Source organism: Mesoplodon mirus (assembly GCF_964341445.2).
Source record: "Mesoplodon mirus genome assembly, chromosome: 17".
NCBI lineage: Eukaryota > Metazoa > Chordata > Mammalia > Artiodactyla > Ziphiidae > Mesoplodon > Mesoplodon mirus.
This window is the reverse complement of record NC_138993.1, coordinates 6,637,403-6,657,066: the sequence shown is the minus strand read 5'-3', so window position 1 is coordinate 6,657,066 and position 19,664 is coordinate 6,637,403. Positions and strand designations below refer to the sequence as shown.

The 19,664-nt window shown below is 45.6% G+C and overlaps 1 protein-coding gene across 5 annotated transcripts in view; it reads right to left on the bottom strand.

Moving 5' to 3' along the window:
- The window catches only part of MTUS2 (microtubule associated scaffold protein 2), a gene marked incomplete at its 5' end in the record, with an annotated part of 314,758 nt that overhangs the window by 35,584 nt on the left and 259,510 nt on the right, over positions 1 to 19,664 (bottom strand). For all 5 annotated transcript variants that reach the window (XM_082601954.1, XM_082601955.1, XM_082601956.1 and 2 more), the window contains one exon: positions 14,245 to 14,311. In XM_082601954.1, coding sequence (XP_082458080.1) covers positions 14,245 to 14,311 — 67 coding nt within the window. The remainder of the gene's footprint in view (positions 1 to 14,244; positions 14,312 to 19,664) is intronic.

Below are 19,664 nucleotides of genomic sequence, written 5' to 3'. Positions count from 1 at the left end.
GGCCATCCTGAGTCAGTCTTTAAGTGCTGGGAATCAGAGGACAAATCATGAGCACGATGAGGGTGGGCCAGGTGGAAGTGTGGCAACCTTGAGAGCACCTGTGTGCCCAGGTGAAGGGGGCGTCTGCCGTTCAGCAAAAAGACAAACCGAGCAAGAAAAAACGGGCGACAGACAGCTCATGGAAGATATCCAATAGCTAATCAGCACATAAAAGTGCTTAACTTCCTTAGAGATCAGGGAAATGCGAACTAAAACCACGATGAGATACTGTTCACACCTGCTCTAACAGCTAAGAGAACAACAGAACTGACAAGGGCGAATGCTGGCAAAAGCATGTGGAGAAACTGGAACCCTCAAACCTCCTGGGGACGGTGCAGGAACGGAACAGCCATTTCCAGGACTGTCTGGCAGTTTCTCCTAAAGTGAAACTCACATCTGTCCTATGAGCCAGTAACTTCTCGTGTAGGAACTTAACTGAGAGAAATGAAAAACATCTCTGTCCACGAGAAGACTTGTGCAAGGATATTCATAACAGCCTTATTTATAACAGCAAAATGTGGACACAATCCAAATGTCCATTAGCGGAAGAGTGGATAATTAATGTTGGCATATGCATGTCAGTGGAACACGACTCAATAAAAAGGAACAAACTACTGATATGCTCAGCAACGTGGATGAATCTCTCATGCGGGGCAAAAGCACCCAGACACCCCGACGCAAAAGACCATATACTGTCTGATCCCATTTGTAGGAAATCCAAGACCAAGCAAAACTAATCTATGGTGACAGAAATACGGAAGTGGTTGCTTCAGAGGTAGGGAGGGGGTGGAATTGACTGGAAAAGAGGCCTGGGGGGACTTTTGGGAGTGATGTAAATGTCTTACATCTTGTCTCGGGTGGTGATTATATGGATGTATTCATAGACAAAGACCATCAAGCTGAACACTTAAAACAAAATGAATAATCATTTTAAAACAAAATGAATAATCTTTTATATGTATCCACACATTTACCATTTTGACAATCTTATTTCTTTCCTATAATTCCAAGTTTCTATCATTTTTAAAAGAGGTTTTCTCTGGATATTGACTTCTGCTTTTTTTTTTTTTTTTTTTTTTTAATTCTTTAAGCAGTTCAAACATGTCATTCCACTGCCTTGGTCTGTTTCTGGCGAGGTTAACTGTCACTCACATCCCTGTCCTCTGTATGTGATGTGTGTCTTTAGCTGGTTGCTTTTAATTCTTCCTCTTTATCTTTGGTTTTCAGCAGTTTGACTAGGATGTCTTTGGCGTGATTTGTGTATTTGTATTTATCCTGTTTGGGGTTCACTGTTTCTTGGGTCTGCAGGTTGCTCTTTTAAAACCAAATTTGGGATGTCTTTGCACATCATTTTTTCAAAAAGATTTCCCCCAATCACTCTCTCTTCTCCTTCTGACAATCCAATTACACATCTCTTACACTGCCACAGGTCCCTGACACTCTGTTCATTTTCTTTTAATCTTTTTTTCTCTGTTCTTTAGATTGGATAGTATCTGTTGATTGTCTTCAATTCACTGACCCTTTTTCCCCTGGTCTCCAACCTGCTGTAAAGCCCAGCCAGTGAATCTTTCATTTCAGAGATTCGACTCTTGGGCTCTAACATTTCCATTTGGTTCTTTTGTAGTTTCTGTTTCTCTGTTGTGCTTCCCCACCTGGTTACTCACTACGTTCCTCTTTTTCTGGAAGTGCTTGAACATGTTTATGACAGTTTTTAAAAATTTCACATCTGCTAGTTCCAACATCTGGGTTATTTCAACACGCATGTCTATTGACTACTTTTCCCCTTGATTATGGGCCCTGCTTTTTGTAGGTCTAAGTTTTAAAAATAAGTGTTCAACATCATGGATGGTATACTGTAGGAAGCGTGTATTACTTTGTCTTCCTTTAGCAGGTGTTGAGTTTTGTTGGCAGGCAGGTAAATCACTGGATACCTTTGACTCCACCAGACTTGGTTTTATTCTTTATTAGGGTGGGTCCACTTGAGTTTCCTAGAGAGACCCTTCCTCTCGGTCATGGTCCTTACTCCTAAAGCCTGGCCTTTCTCAGGTCTTGTCTTGAGAGGTGAGGTCTCTCCACCCTGGCTGGGCTGGAATCCAACGTCTCCCAGCACCATGCAGCCTCTGTTGCCCTCACCCATGTCAGTCCTGCAGCAGCTGCCCTCTGCCAGGCCTCCCCGGGCATGTGATGCCCATGCTTCATCTAAGATCACCCAGGAACCCCCCATGCAAATTCCTGGGGCACTGGAGAGGTAGGTGCAGTTCCCTGACCAGGGATTGAACCAGCGCCCCCTGCACTGGAAGCACAGAATCTTAACCACTGGACCGCCAGGGAAGTCCCAATGGGCTCATGATTTTTAGCTGCTTTAATCACCTGGATCTCTGGTAACTGCTTCTTCAGCTCAGCAACATGGCGGCCACTGCTGGAGCACCTCTCTGTGCTGTGGTCTGGTAAGTGACTCCAGGCAAAAAGCTGGGGCCAACAGGGGACTCAGTGTGATCCCTTTTCTTCAAGGATCACGGGCCTGTGGTGTCTATTGCTTGGAAACAGCTGCCTCATATATTTTGTGTCTTATAGCTGTGTACAGTGGGATGTTAAGTCCAGTACTAGTTACTCTATAACAGCTGGAAGCAGGGCAGGCATGGGTACTTGGTAGAAGCTCCCAGGTGATTCTAATAGGCTTCCATCTCCTCCCATGGGGATCCCCGGCTAAGAACTGAGGTCCCAGGAACAAAAGAGGTATGCAGATGGCTGCCCAAGGCTATCTCAGTGAGATGCCATTATATTATAGCACATGACTGATTCTGGTCCACTAAGCTGTCTTCTGAGTACAATTTTAGCTTTCTAGGTAGATGTGCCTATAAGGAGACATATCATTACTCATTGTAAATTAATAAATTGGGATTTTCATTTTCTATATCAGGCTCTAGTAAACTTACTTAAAAGGCGCTTCCTTGAAAGTCAGAGCCATTCTTGGTGCACTAACGATGCCCACACTTAGGTGCCAGCCTGGTCTCTCCATCTGGAACCATCATTCTGATTAGCTAAATTCTGACCAAATTCTTCATCACTAGCTTTTCTTTTTCTTTTTCTTTTTTTTTTTTTAAGAAAATAGCTGTGTTAAGGAGCCCTGAGATCAGAATCAGATTCATTATCACCAAAACCTAGTTTTTACACGGTTCCTTGCAATGCAGAGTTGGTCTAGTTATCATCTTCACCAGAATTAACCTCCTGAAGACCTGACATTTGGCTGAAAAACTGCAATTTTAATCAAAAAGAGTGATCTGAATATAACATAAGCATATACTACAATTTATATATTACTTTATTCAAATTAACTGCCAAATTAAGCAAATAGATTGACAGCACTCCTGAAGCTGGACCTGGTGGTATCTGTGGCTACTCGAATGAGTGAGAGTAACTTCATAATGGCATAAGACAAGAAAAACCAAACGTCTAAAAAATCTATGAAGAGAGATTCACTGGAGTCTAATATCCCAAACACTGCCCTGCTTTGTATGCAAGTAAAGAGTTTCACAGATAAATTCATTTGCCCTATTCCTCTGGTTTAGGGGTCACCCCATGGAAAACCAGACTTTACTATTTTTCCCATCTCCCAAAGGAGAAATTGAGTCAATGACGTCATTAACGCTGTTGATATAATTGCTCAAGTGTAGAAGAACCACTTCTTCAATGACTCCTCCATTTCCTTTAAGCTCAACTGTTTTACCCCTAAAAGCCCTTCCTGGACCTCTGACTGGGTTACAGACCATCCTCTGAACTCCCAGACCTCCAGCACCTTACTCAGTACCCTGGGTTTTAATCACCTGCTTATGCATTTGCCTCTCTAGTGCCCAGGTGTCCCCTGAAGTCAGAGACCATGTCACATCCATCTTCCACTCCTGGTACACTAACAGGTGCATCTCCTGGGTTCAGTCAAGTTTATACAATGAAGCAATGAATGGTTCCCATTTAATGCGCTAAGCCCTGGGATGGGGCTCGAGGTACAAAGAAAAATAAGAGGGATCCAAGTGCATGAGTAACTCACAAGTGGGTGGTGATTACATTTGCATAATTTGTATGTGATTGTCATTTAAAGCACTGTGTTTTGCAAGATGCTCTTCAGCAATTTTCAGGTTAAATCTATATAGCAGGTCACGTCTTTTTCTGCTTTTTCTTATCGTCCCCAAGACACCAACTGAAATCTTACAACACCAAGGCAGCATGCTATGGTCATGGTGGCACAAGATAAGGACCCAGCTCCATTATCCTTAATAGTTACGTGATTTGGGGTTTGCTTTCATTCTTTATAGCCACAATTTAGTCACCTTTAAAACAGTGGTGGTATTATCTACCTTACCTGTCTGTCTCCTAGGGTTGCTGTCAGGATTAAATGAAATAATATGTGAAAGAGCTTTGTAAACCACACACCACTGTAGACATTAGATTTATTATGAAGTCACAATTTTATGGAAGCTGCTGACTCCAAGTTTCAAGAAACTGCTTATCCACAGGGTAGTTTACAGGCAGCCCTTGGTATCCTGACTTATTTTATTCAGTCAATTCAGGTTAAGGATTAAACCCACAGATTTAAAAATATTAACATATATCAGAAAGGACTGTCTTTATTCATAAAGGAGTAAATATTTTAGAGGATCACACAACAGACATCTCCATATAAAATAACTAGAAGGTGCTATACCTACAGACTTCAAAGAATTTTATAAATATCAAAAAATGTGTTGCTGCCAACTGGAATAAATCATTGTCTCAAAGAAAGTAGCAGCTTTGTGGAACTGTAGCTGATGATGTATTTTCCATGGCAACCAAACCCAGTCTCTGGTACATCTAAGGGAGTTTGTGGGTTTGATATTACTGTGCATGGGTAAGCACCTGTTAGAGATAGAAACTAAAATGATTTTTAAAAATTACATTTACTGGGATAAAAATCTAATCATGGCAGGTGACATCACTGGTTTGAATTTTTCTCAGCTCAGAACATCATTTTCCTATAGGAGGGGTCAGGTAACTCTCAGACCTTGTCACACTGAGTGGTCCATCTTGCAAAGCAAGCAGTATATTTGAATCTCTATTGTCACACTCGAATTTCTGACAGCACACCAAACCTTCTAGATCAAATCTTCTAAATAACACCATTTGCACCCCACCATAGAACCTAGGACAGTGACAGTTAAATAGTAAATATGCATTTGGGTCCCCCCCTGCCAAAGTTGTTGAGAAGATTGAGAAGATTCAACTCTGCTGATCAGAGACAATTTTGCATTCCACAGATGTTGTGTTTTTATTTTCATCCAATTCAACATAAGTTTCTAATTTACTTTGTGGTTTTCTCTTTGACCCACGTGTTAGTTGTGTGTTGTTTAATTTCCAAGTGTTTGGAGTTTTCCAGGTATTTTTGTGCTACTGACGTATAGTCAGATTCTGTTATAGTCCAAAACAGTTTGTATGGTTCAATTCTTTTATATTTGTTGAGGTTCGTTTTATGGCTCAGCATACGGTCCACGTAGGTCAATGTTCCACGTGTATTTGAGAAGGATGTACATTCTGCTCGTTGGATGCAATCTTCTATGAATGTCAGTTGGGTCATACTGGTTGATACTGTTGTTTGGGTCTTTTAAATCCCAACTGATTTTCTGCCTGTTCGTTCTCTCAGTACTGAAAAAGGAGTGCTGAAGTCTCCAACTGTAATAGTGGAATTGTCTATTTCTCCTTTCAGTTCCACCAGTTTTTGCTTCATGTGACTTGAAGCTCTATTTTTAGGCGCACAGATATTTAGTATTGTTATGTCTTTTTGGTGAACTGACTCCTTGATCATTATGTAATGGCTATCTTCGTCCTTAGTAACACTACTGGTCTGAAGTTTACTCTGTGTGATATTAACGTAGACACTTCAATTTTCTTTGGATTGGTGTTAGCATAGTATATCTTTTTTCTATCCTTTTACTTTTAAATATCTATATCTTTATATATGAAGTGGATTTCTCTTAGGCAGCCCATAGATGCATCTTGCTTTTTTTTAATCCAATCTGGCAAACTGTCTTTTAATTGGTGTGCTTCAAAGAGATATTTTTATAAATCAGAAAATGTACATTATTTTTGTGATCCCAAGAGTAGTTATTTTTTCTGAGGTGTCCTCTCGGGTTTTGCATTTTAACTCATCTTTTTTAAAGCTGTGAGGGGAAGGAATACAACAGAATCTAATCTGAAACTTCAGGGAATTAGCATATACTGTGGCCCCAATTTTCTGCCAAACATTCTGCTAGATCCTTTGCTCTCCTTCAGCTCGTGTGACAGGACTATTCCCTCCATCTTACTGACGGAGGCAAGTGAGGCTCCACAGCACAGTTCTCCCCTTCCTCCACAGTAACAAAATATCTGGGCAAGGTCACCAAGAAAAAAGAGCACATTTCCCAGTCCCCTTGTGACTAGGTTTGCCCTGTGACTTAGATCTGGCCAAGGAGATATAATTTCCTGGAAACCTTTCCCCAAGAGGAGCTGACCCACTGTTTCTGCTTCTTTTGTTCATTTCCTCCTCCATCCTACTACCTGGACTAGAGATATGATGACCACGTGGCACCCAGTGCTGACCACTGCCACCCTGGACCACGAGGAGAAGCGCCACTGTCTTGGGGATGGGTGAACGTTGAGCTGTTGGAAGCCTGGGGCCCCTGTGGACTCTGTGGAACAGAACCACACCTGCTTCTGGGTGCTTGCCTCCTGACTTTTATATAAGGGAGGAATAAACGTCTAGTTTGATTAAGCTACCATTGTTTAGGGAGTTTGTTATTTGTTCCTGAATCCAATCCTAATGGCTATAGCTTAGGGATGAATTAACATAACACTGTTACATAATTATACTCTAATCTACGTTTGGACAGATCCATACTAGCATCTATCATGGTTTTGGGTGGGAGTCATACAGAATTGGGATACAAAACTATTTTATTTTGTTTATCTGCTTTCTCAATCTATTAAATTAAAAGTTACCAAGAAAAGGTGGTGGGGGAGCTGGGGATGCCGCGGTAAAGTTGCGCACGATGTGTAAAGTTATGCACGATGTGTAAAGTTGCGCACGATGTGTGAAGTTACGCACGATGTGTGAAGTTACATACGATGTGTAGAAGAATTCTAGACTTGGGTTAAGACCTGACGCTGTCCCATTCCACCTGTATGCTCTTATGGAAGTCACTTAACCTTTCTGAGCCTCAATTTCCTATAAAAGATACCAGCACCTACTTCACAGAGCTCTCTGAATGAATAAATAAAACATATCATGTGACAGAGCTTGGTAAGTACTAGCGCTTTGTAAATACAAGGGATTATGATCATACATTGGAAGACATGTTTTATGCATAAACCCTGGAAGGTAAAATCATGTCACAGATACACTTACAGTGGTGCGTGTCAATACATTTAGGTTGCTAGTTATAAATGAGAATAAGTGGAAAAGTTCATTCTATTTAGTAACTTAAGAATGTAGTAACTAACCAGTCAGTGTTCACTGTCATAAACTGAGATTTCTCTCATACCTTTGTAGCAAAGCTCTCAGAAGTCTTTAGTATGACTTTATTTCATGTTATAGAAAACAGTCAGGTATTTTTTGTTTTGTTTCAATAAGCTAACTTTAATCTAAAGGTGGATTTAACCACTTAGCTTCCTGTACAATACCTGAGAAACTTTAACCGAAGGATTGCTTTGTTAATTACTGCTTTCTGTTTTAAAACTATACTTCATGTTAAGTGTTTTTAAAGTTTTCAGTGGAGACGAAAAAACGAAGTCCAATGTTAAGTCTGAGGCTGGCAGAAAGCTAAAAACCCATGGCCTCGGCTTGGGAAGAGCCAGAGCAGAGGTAACAAGTTCAGGAGAGGAGGGGATGATAGAGCCACACGTGGGAGCAGAGAGCAGCTTTGTCCATCAGCACAGGGACCGGGGCAGTGGCAGGTGAAGAAGGCCAGGAGGAGGGCAGCTGGGTGACTGAGAGCCTCGAAGATGAGAGGCAATTTCACACCCCACTCAGACAGTCACGGCTCTGAGCGGCCTCGAGGGAGGAACGTGGTGGGAGGCGTGCAGTGCTGTTACCGTTGGTCCAACGTGTGTCTGCACGCACATCTCAGCAGGGCTCTGGTCTGCCTGTGAGAGCACCGGGGGTAAGTGAGGAGTGTGAGGCCGAGGCCCCATTTGAACCTAGCTGTTGATTGCATGTTTTTCTGCGGAGTTCATCTAATTCATATTTGTTTAATTCATACTTTTTATAGCTCAGGTTTTCTAATAAGGCAGCTTTGCTGGAGAGAAGACCATAAATATCTGCCTGATGGTGGTCAACAACCTGAAACATAACGTCTCAAAAGGAAGTAATCTGCTTCCGGGAAGAACATCTTACAAATCTATTTCAGCATCTACAAATGTAAAGGATGAACCTTCAAGGATCCAGTATTTGACTTCCAAATTTGGAGAATGCCACTTTATCCAAAAATCAGGGCTCATATTTTAAGAACTATACTTTTTGGGAAATTTTAAGATGTGATTAAAAATCATATATTAAATATGTTTCTAGCATCTTTACTCCTCCTTCCCTGGATGGGATGCTGGATTCTGGTTTCCTGGAGATCCGAAATGCCCTTTCATCCCACAACCAATACAGCTAGAGGAAGGCTTTTCCAAGGATAGACCCAATTCAGGGCAACTCCAAAGACAAGGCAAGAGCCATCAACCCTGGAGGGTGACCTGAGGATGAGAAGCTTTCAAGAGGATGACTAGAGATCCCTGTCTTCATAGGAGATACAAATACCATAGATGACAGAAATTTCAGCCACTCCACAGGGACTCTACCCTTGGACCACAAAAGGCTCCATCCCAAACTACATCTTGGTATATGACTGGCAATTACGTGTCCCTTCTCAGGTGTGTGTGAGAGAGAGAGAGGGAGGGAGGAAGGGAGGGAGGGGGAGGGGGAGGGAGAGGGAGAGAGAGAGAGAAATTGATTTAATTCCCTTCTTATAAGGCAGCCCTAGCTACACTGAGATTAAATCCACCATAATCTTGTGCAGTGATTTACAGAATAAATATCCAGGACACTGCACATATAGATGAGTTTAAATCAAATGTGAAATCCTACCCAAATTATTGGTCCACACTTTTGAGATTATATTCCAAGAAAATAACACAAGAGGAGAAAAGTAATTTGCAAACAGTACACTCATTGTGGCGTAATAGCAAAAAATGGTAAAATCCCAAACACTCAAAGGGGAAGAGTAGCTGATTCTAGTTTATGACAGAGTGTTTTATAACTCTTAAGTGACAAGTGCGAAAAGTGTTTTTAATCCATGGAAGGAGGAATGGGTTTTCCTTTCCAAAGGTATGCAGGATGGGTAATGCCCCCAAATGGACATGGCGCCTATAGGTCCAGGGCCCATTCAGTGGGGGCAGCAGGCATAGCTGGTGCTCGATAACTGTGCTCCTTCCCTTCCCACGTGCATCTACCCAAGTCTCAGTCACTGTACAGGCCCATCTCAGATAGCCCCTTCCGCACGGAGTCTTGGATCGTAAGCTCCTTGAGGACAGGAGCTGTGTCTTATCCACCACTGACTTGTCCGTATATGGCACCAGGTCATAGCTAGTCCACAGGGTGCCTTTGTGCAAATTAGAAAAAAGGGCCCCTTCCTGTGGGTGGCAGCAACCCCAGGCTGGGGTCCAGGGCTTGGCGAGCGGCTGCAATGTGGGTGCATTTCAGCCCCCACTCAGAGGGGCACCCCCTGCAAGGTATGACTGCTTCACCATCCATGGTGACCCTGCCTAGCCTGTGCCTGGCACATACTAGGCACCTAGTAAATATTTGTTGAATGAATGAATGGACTGAGATTAAGGAGAACTAAGGTTTTCTTCTTGGTACTTCTTACAGACATCCCAACTTTAGCCAAGATCTCTGACCATGTCTCAGCTTACCGATCTCACAAATGTGGTGAATAGACTATAGTCATTAAGACCTGGATCACCTCTGAAATGCTATGAAGCTTTTGCTACATAAAGGTGCTCAGAAGCTTGTTGAATGAAGGAACCATTCTCCATAACGGGGCAGAGCCTTGGCTGGGTGCCTTGGCGAGGTGTGGTAGAATAATACATTGGTCTTTGTCCCTGGAGCTCCTAAAACCCTTTGGATTTCCTGAGTGACAGGAGTGTCTCTGTATTTATGATGAGCTCCTTCTCTGAGTTTATGCTAACAAGGTAACTTACTGGGGGGCCCCTAGAGAGCCTCAGGATGGGGCTGGTCACAGGACAGACCAGGTGATTAGAGGGATGGAATTTTCAGCCCCACTCACTGACCTCTAGGGAGCGGAGACGCTGGAGAAGGGGTTATAAAATCTCTTGATTCAGAGAGCTCCCAGGTCAGTGAACACAGCTAGCTCCTGGGGGAGGGACCTGTCCTGGGAGGGTGTGGAAGCTCCGTGCCTCCCCCTCCCCCCAAATACCCTGTCCTGTGCATCTCTTCCATTTGGCTGTTCCTGAGCTGTATCCTTTATGATGAACTGGTAAATGTAAGTGAAGTGTTTTCCTGAGTGGTACAAGTCATTCTACTGAATTATTGACTATGCGGAGGGGTTGTGGGAACCCTTGAATTTACAGCCAGTTGGTCAGAAGTATAAGAGGCTCCTGGGACTTAGGACTGGCACCTGCAGTCTAGTGGGACTGGCCCTTCACCTGTGGGGTCTGCACTCACTCGGAGAGTCAGTGTCAAAACTGAACCGAATTGTTGAACACCCAGCAAGTGTTCTCCATGTGGAAAAATCTCCTACACACCTGAGGTCCGAAGGGGATAAGAAAACACCACTTGGGCTTCCCTGGTGGCGCAGTGGTTAAGAATCTGCCTACCAATGCAAGGGACACAAGTTTGAGCCCTGGTCCAGGAAGATCACACACGCCACAGAGCAACTCAGCCTGTGCGCCACAACTACTGAGCCTGCACTCTAGAGCCCGTGAGCCACAACTACTGAGGCCCACATGCCTAGAGCCCGTGCTCTGCAACAAGAGAAGCCACCACAATGAGAAGCCTGCGCACCGCAACAAGAGTAGCCCCCACTTGCCACAACTAGAGAAAGTCCATGCGTAGCAACAGAGACCCGACGCAGCCAAAAATAATTAAATAAAAATAAATTAATTAAAAAAGAAAACACCACTTATTTGGAGATGTCCTCAAAGTTTACTTGCAAATCAACTGCCAGAAATTTCCAACTTAAAAACTACTATGGTCAGAGATTCTCAGTGTGGGATGACGCATCTCAAAATCTCTTAGAGGGATTCTAACTACACGCCTTCTAGAAGATTCTGTGGTAGCTCCCCCAGAGAAGTCACAAATGGAAATGTATTATAAATGTGAAGTGTGTCAGCAAACACACCAGGGGGTTACTTTTTGGGTTTAGTTCCCGGAAGCTCATCTAATCTAGATGGGAGGGGACTCAGAGGATGGACACCCAGCCTGACCGGCAGAGGCGAGGGAAGGACGAGAAGGGAGGGGGACCTTCCTCCCCTTTCCCGGGAGCCAGGCCAACCCTAAGGGTGAGATCAAAGCAGGTGGAACCTGTCTTCTGCATCTCCCCTTTCGGCACCCTCCCTCACCCGCCTGGCTCCTCTGCCTGGGCCCCTCCTGCTGCCCGGAGCCCTGGCCTGTGGGAACCTCCCACTCCCCGGCCTTGTCCCTGATCCAAATCAAAACCCCTGCTCCTTCAACGCAATTCAGTGATTCTCAAACTGCACCTAAGAAACACCTGGGGAATGAAGCAGTGCCTCAGTCTCACCCTCAAAGATTCTGATTCTGTTGCCCTAGGGAAGGTCCCGGGAATCGACGTTCTAAAAAGCATTCCAGGTGATTCGAACACGCACCAGGGCTGAGAACCACCAGCAAAGCTGATTCTGGCTGGATGCTAAAAACCTTTGATTGAATTTATTCACATCAAGGGTGCAGAAAACTGATGGGTACTTATGAGCAGATATCGGTAGAATTTACGGCAGCATTTTAATGGTCGTGAAGAATTTTAAGCAGCGATTTTTGAATGTGGGGGACAGGCCAGCCCTGTTCTGGGATCTGTATAAGTGCCCCTAAAGGATTCTGACTTTTCGCAGCTTCTTTTTTTCTTCTGTGTCAAACTTACAATCTTTAGAAATTCCATCTCCCCCTCAGAACTGCACCCCGGGCCCCTCCCCTCCAGTGACCCCGCCCCCCAGACTCAGCTGATAAGAGGTCCAAATAAGGCTGGGGGGTAAGAAGACAGGACTGATCATCTCTCTATAGGATCACTGGGAAGTCTGGTTTGTAAGCTCAATACCCCTTTCCCTTCAAGGGAATACCCTGCAGGTCAAGACACTAGAATTTACGACTTTACGGTTAACAGATGATCCCGATATTCCCGTCTTTCTCTCTCACAAACGCAGCCTCTCCAGTGGTTCAGGAACTCGCTGCTAAAGTGTCCTCTGGGGCCGAATGCTGGGCTGAAGGGCCCAGGCCATGGTGCTGCCTTCCCCTCCCCACATGGCTTTTTCATTTGGCAGGTGAATTCTGGTTCTATTCTTATCACTAATGCAGAAATCAAGTAAGGCTTAAACACAAAATCCCAGCGTGATCCCTGTGTGGTTCCTGCTGCACTCAGAAGCTTCGGGAAAGCACAGAGGGAGGGGCGCTGGATTTGGTACACACTACCTGGCTGGGTGAGGACGAACACCCCGGATCCAACGCTTGCCCAGGGGGTGCAGATGTCCCTTCCCTACTGGGGAAGAGTTCATCCTCTGTCTTCAGATTCAAGGTGCTACACACCTAAGAGTTACAGAGTCACCTTTACAGACTGCTTCATCATCGCTCTCTTCTTTAATCGAACTTCCTTTCTATGAAGTGGAACCCGAGGGACAGAGACGCGAGCCAGCTTGCCCTACCTGGACCTTGGTCATTTGCTCGAGAGCCCAGCCACTGCGTGGAGAGACACGTGCTTGTGGACCTGGGCTGTGCAGGAGCTACCCTCACAAACTCTGCCAACTTCCGTTCCTCGGGCCTCTCAGAACACCTCCCTGTGGGTTCATCCACTGGTGGGGATGCCAGGCGTGGGCGCCTCGGTCTTGCTGCTCCGATCACACACAGGTGAGGCCGGGGAGGGGCCTGCTCTGTTTGGGGAGAAGAGGCCACGGCTGCCCTGTCCCAACGGCAAAGGAGGTTGCAAAACTTATGGTGAAGAAACAAAATAAATTTTTTTAAGGTAAAAAAAAAAAACTGAAAAAAATGGGTAGGGTAAGCTGTGTTTGGAAATCACTACCCCGTCCACTGGGCATCCTGGGGGCCTGTGCTCCCCGGGGAAGCCTGGCCTCCAGACTCGACGCCTATTTGCATGGCTGGCCTGGAAACAGGTGCCACCCATTAAGGATGGTTGGGCCTGTTCAAGTCCCTTGCTGGTGGAGGAGGCCATACCTGCACAGGGGGGCTGCCCCCAGGACCACACTGGATGGAGGAGGAACGTTCGCTGTAAAGAGAAGAGCAGGCCAAGGGGACTATGTCACGTTCACTTCACCTTTGCTGGAGTAACAGATCCCAAGAGAGGAATGGGATCAAGAAACTGGAACGTGGGAAGTTCTTGGTCTGACCTTTGGCCTAGAGTGAAAGCCCCTCTCTTAGCACATCCCAGGGTCTGGGGATCTTCCTGTCACTGGCAAGGTCTCCTGTGGTTCAGCCAGAACTACACCATCGTATCAGACAAACAGAAGGAGTTTCAACACGAACCCTAGCATTTTCTAAACCATCCAGATTCGTGTTCTAGATCACAGAGTATTTCACGGCAGGGTGCACAGTGGCAGGAAGCAACTTACAGGGAGCACCTCGGTTACCCGCCCAAGCTGGGCGTGACATGGAGGGGTGCTTGTCACCCCACACAAGGCAGACAGAGAGGTGTGCCGCCACTGGGGCGGAGCGCTCAAGCCTGATCAGTCCCACCGTGAACTGTCAGGAAGCTGCCTGTATAACAACGGAGACATTACACAGAAATCACAGCTGCCCGCAAGGCTGCAAGAACCCACCGCTGTGCTGGGGATGATACTTCCTTTTGTCCAGGCAGGTTTGCTCTGGTTATTACCTGAGACATAATTGCTTTTGTTATACATTCACAGATAGCAGAAAAAGACACGCTTTACGTTCCTCATCGTCAATGCCCTACTTACCAACTTCATCCCTGATGTTTGCAAGTTCGATTGACAGCTCTTTTTCTTTCACAAGGGCACTTTCATTCTGAAAAAACAAAATGGATACCAAGAGTCCCCTCGTTTTAGGCTAAATAAGCACTTTCACATGTTTAATTGCTGAATCATATTAAGCAAATATTTATAAGTTGAGCCCTTAAGGAGATAACTATATAAGCATATAAAAAACTTACAAAGCCAAGTCTGACTCACTCATTTGTATCACATTCAAATCACAAAGCTTGCCATATAATATTAATAATACCCATGTTGTGCTTTTTGCACTCTGTATACCTGTACTGCACTCTGTATACCTCAACCTACAGTAATTCTTTGCATGTCTATGTCCTACACATTAATCTACTGTTATATATTATTATATATTTTTAATTATTGTCACTATTACGAGATTTTTGACCATGAAAATACCATATTTCTCTGAGGGACAGATGCTTATTTTACCAGCTGTCCCCTTAAACTTACCCTTTTGTCCATACATGCACTGTTACCCACCTAATGAATAATGGGCAGAAAACCTAACATGAAACATTTCTCTTTGTAATAAGACCAACACCAAAACTTAAGTTTCCAAGGTTTTTTGTTCCATTCTCTGCATCGGTAGAAGGAAGATGAAGAAAACTTACACTCAAAGTGTTACTTACTGTAAAGAATGCCATTTGTCACTAAATGATTGCTTGGTTGTTTTCAAATCAAATACATACTACGACATAAAACAGACGAGTTGAAGACATGAGTCAGCACCAATATTTACATTTGTTGTGATTTTTATTACTACTAAAAATAACTAGGAAAGATGTGGTACATAAATTCTCTTCAAGTGACAGATGCCAAAAGTACAGGCCCTCAAGGAAAGGTTCCTTCATTATGTAGAATGTACTCCCAAAGCAAACATTTCCAAAGAGGGAATTTTGGCCAAAATGGGTACCAAATATCTAGCACAGATATCCTCAGGGCCTCGTGAATGCTCTTTCTTTCTTAAACTTGCTTTGACTTCGATGTCAGCACATCCGGACAACCTGTGCCGAATGGGGACAGACAGCTGTCACGATCTTGTCTCTGTGTCTGCTGCGTTTAGACCCCGGTGACACGTGTGCTACTTTGGCTTGATGGCAGGGTCTCAGGTTATCCAAAGGGCATTTGCTAAGCAATGTTAGAATTTCATGCCTAGGTAAAACTCTACTTGCATAATAAGCTGTGAGCTATTTTAGTCACAGGCATTAACAATGATTAAGTCATGGTTCTCTTAAGACTGATGTAGCAACCATACACTATTTGAGGGACAGTGGACCCCCATCCCACTCATGGAGCTCCCTCCTCACCCCAGCCCATAGCATCCTTGCCTTCCCTGAATTTGAAGGCTGGAAATCACCCCTGAAAGTGTACATTCTCCTGATCACTACGTGACACTGCCTCGATGCCAAGCCCATGGCACAGGGTTGTCCTGAGGGTTAAATAAATTAACGTACGTGAAGCAGTTAGAATGGTGCCTGGCACTTACAAGCTCTATACAAGTGTTAGCTGTTACTACAACTCTTTTGTTTCCTTTGATTTCGTTTGCAACTGGATGACATCCTATAGATGATAGGTGCTTTTCCACGTTGAGTGCCTGAATGTGTTTAGAGTTGGCATATGTCTTGTTCCCTGCTTTTTTTTTTTTTTTTTTAAAGCACCTTCCTGGCTCTGTCTTGATTCTACTCTAAGTTCAAAGACTAGAGAACTCAGAATAGGCAAAGTGTCTAGTCAGACTGATCACAGGGATAGGTGCTTGGTCTAACAGCAGCTTAATACAGCCGCCTGACTTGTTACTACAAATTAAGAAAACTTGGTATTCCTGAGAGGGTAAGTTTCAGTATTTACTCTGAAATAATCTCAAACTAGTGAAAAAACTAACTTGTTTCTACTATCAAGAATAATTCTGAACACTCATATCCTCAATTTCCGAAGCACAGCCAGAGAATTTAAATACTGTCCTCATCCGTCCAGAAACAGCATCACCAAGTATTCACTCCTGGGCCGCTGAGAGTTGCAAAGACTTAGACGAGGTTAGGCAGGGACTGACTAGAAGGTAACAAAAAACAACAAACTGACTCTAATCTTTCACCCAAAGCCAACGTTTCCCTCAGTGCCTGCAGAAGCCCTGGGACGAAGCCCTGGGTGGATGTTACCCGTGCAGAGGGATCCTGCGTCACAACCCATCACACTCTGCTTTCCAGCCATGGAAGAATCAGGCATTTGGGGACGGAGTGGCTTGAAGGTCCAGCGAGGAGGACAGGCCTCGGCTGGACACAGTGATGATGCTGATGAAGATCTTCAGACCTGAGTCACTGAGATGAAAAGCCACCACTGGTATCTGTGGCCAGGCCTGCCCACCCATCTTTGCTTTAGGAGTGAGAGAATGAAAGAGAAGACGCAAGAGAGGAAAGGGAAGAGGATGGGAAGGGAGAAGACATGCAGGGGAAATAGGAGGGAAACCAGGCAGATGAGAGACCCTGCACCCTCTCCCTTTTGAGAAGCAGAGAGGAAGACAATCCATGAAGACCCAGGCCCCCCTCACCCCCAATCTTCTGCAGGCACAGATGACAAAACCAACTGATCTCAGAGTCATCAAATAGACAAAGACAAGCAACAAACCTGGTGGCTAAAATGTCAAGGAAAACGACCAAGCTTGGGTAAGGTCTACTGATCACATCAGTATTAACAACAACCTTGACCAGACACTTCCTCGATGCCAAGGCACAGCGCCGGGTAAGCCCTTTTGCTCACTTACTCCCCCAAATACTGTCAGGCAGGTCCTGGGTTTTATTTCCCATTCTGGAGGATGGAACTGGGGTTCTGTGGTTAGGTAGCTGGCCAAGTAACCTGCACAACCAGCCAGGAAGTGGCCAAGCAGGAGTTTTCACCCAGGCTCCACACTCTTTATCAAACACTAACACAAGGAGATGCTCCCCTCTGTCCCGTGCTTACCTAGACCCAACACCAAGGTCCAAACTGCACCCATCCTCAGCTTGGATCCGAGCTCTCATTACCACGAAGCTTTCCCCGTCTAACTGGAGGAGAGGTAGTGCCACATCCCCCGATGACCGTTTCAGTGGAAATGTTGCCTGGCTGCATTCACACGCCCCCCGCCCCGTGCCCTCCCTGTGTCTGTCCTTGGCGTGGATTTGTCAGTTGCACTTCATTTCCGTTCTAGCCTCTGTGTGGCGGTAACAGCGGACAGGGCAGCTATTTAGCTTTTCCTCAGTCAGCGTTCTCAAGCCCTTTCCGATGGCCTCCTGAAGGCGCTGGCACGGCTCTCTGCTCGCGGAGGCCAGCCCGAGGAGTTTGGCTGCAGCCCTCCTTCCTTAAGTGCTGGGTTTTGAAATGATATCAGCCCTTCTAACTTGTGAATTCTCTGCATCAATCACATTACTTTTTGTTTTCTGCAAAGCAAACCAGGATGACGTGACGCTGCCCTGCAACGGACCGAGTCAACAGCCGAGACCTCAGGACGCTCAGCTCCTTAGGCAAGAAAGGGACCTAAAGGGCATTTCCACTCGCCACTCCCTGCCTCCGAGAGTCATCTTTCCAGCCACTGTGGCTCAGCGGAGCCCAGCAGCCTTCCTGCCAGGCCCTGAGGGTCTGCTCAACACCAGGGGTGAGGCTGCCCCAAAGACTCCCTTCCAAGGGCTCTCATGCACCACCCCCCTCCCCTCCCCCACCCGAAGCCAGGTCCGGAGCGATGATGCAGTGGGAGGGCTGAAATACAAGCAGGGCCTCCTCGGGGCCTCGGTGTCAGATCAGTGCTTCCCTACATGGGGAATGAGTGGAAAATTCCTCGCTGGTGCCAAGCACATGAGCCCCTGCGTTCAGTCCGATGGGCTAAAAATAGAACTCAGTATTAGGCATCCAAACTATCCTAGTGATACGGTCCAGAAATTGCCAAGTCGAAGAAGGCCATTTCTCTAAAATTACTGTTTACTCCAGGACGGGCTTAACTAGAAACGGACACTTGGAGAACATTCATCTCGGCCCCGCACCAGCAGCTGTGTTTCTCAGCCGCCTCTTTTATGTGGTCACGCACCTCTCCTCTGCAGTCCAAGTCCTCTAGTGTCTCTGGCGTGGTCCACTGTGCTCACAGACGGAATCCCAGAGGCGCTATCCCCACCAAACATCAGAGTCTCCCCTCCACCTCTTGCCCTACCAGGTCTGCTACAGTGAAGCCCACATTTCTTCTTAGACATGGCGCTGCGAACTCTGGAGAAACACTGCCTTTGACCTTTCCTAGCTACAGAAGCCTGGCAAAGTGTACAACGGGCTCATCAACGTCAAGCAACTGGATGTGTGGCCAGGCCCCAAGCAAGCCTGCCACACTCTGTTATCCTAACATGCTTGGTCAACGGAGGGCTGTCTGTTCTGGGGGCTGGTGCTGCCCGAGTGACTAGTGGTGACAGGAAGTGAAAACGCCCATCTGTGTTATCATCATCCATGTGACCCTCACTTAGGCATCAGCCACCTAAGCCCCTCCCCCAATTAGAAATCGACAGGACAGCCTGGTTTCTATTAAAATTGAATAGATCTGTTTTGAATGATAATCAACACATAAAACGCTGCGTGAATATGAGGTGCTTTCACCCCAACTGATCCAGAAACAGGAATGTATCCAGCACAACACATATTTACTTAGTGTCTACTATGTGACAGGCAGACATGCCAGGCAGGATACTTCTGCCTTCAAGAAGCTTAAGAGTCTCCCAAAGAGTCAGTAAATAAATAAGCAATTACAAAACAATGTGATACAACTCAACCAGGCAGCGCTGGCTTGGAGATTTCCTGAGACCAGAGGATGCGTAAGCAGGGGGCCCAGGAAGGGAGCACCCCAGGCAAAGGCCAGAAGGGTCATCGACACAAGACAGCACCTGGGGCTATTCTGGGAACCTCCGTCACCCCCATCAGAGGGGCCCTTTTCCTTTTCTTGCCAAGTGTCTGCTTCTGGTCTCTGACTGTCCCTGAAAGAATGCCTGATCAGCTACAAGGGTACTGATGACAACTTCATAAAATTCACTGTAGTTCTGAGTGTTTTTTTTTTTTTTTTTTTTTTTTTCTTTTTGCGGTATGCGGGCCTCTCACTGTTGTGGCCTCTCCCGTTGCGGAGCACAGGCTCCGGATGCGCAGGCCCAGCGGCCATGGCTCACGGGCCCAGCCGCTCCGCGGCATATGGGATCCTCCCAGACCGGGGCACGAACCCGTATCCCCTGCATCGGCAGGCGGACTCTCAACCACTGCGCCACCAGGGAGGCCCGAGTTCTGAGTGTTTTTATCAGCTCCCTCTTCCCCATCCGATACATTCTTAAAAAGAGGGACATATGTATGTACATTTAAAAAAATATATATATGTAAGCTTA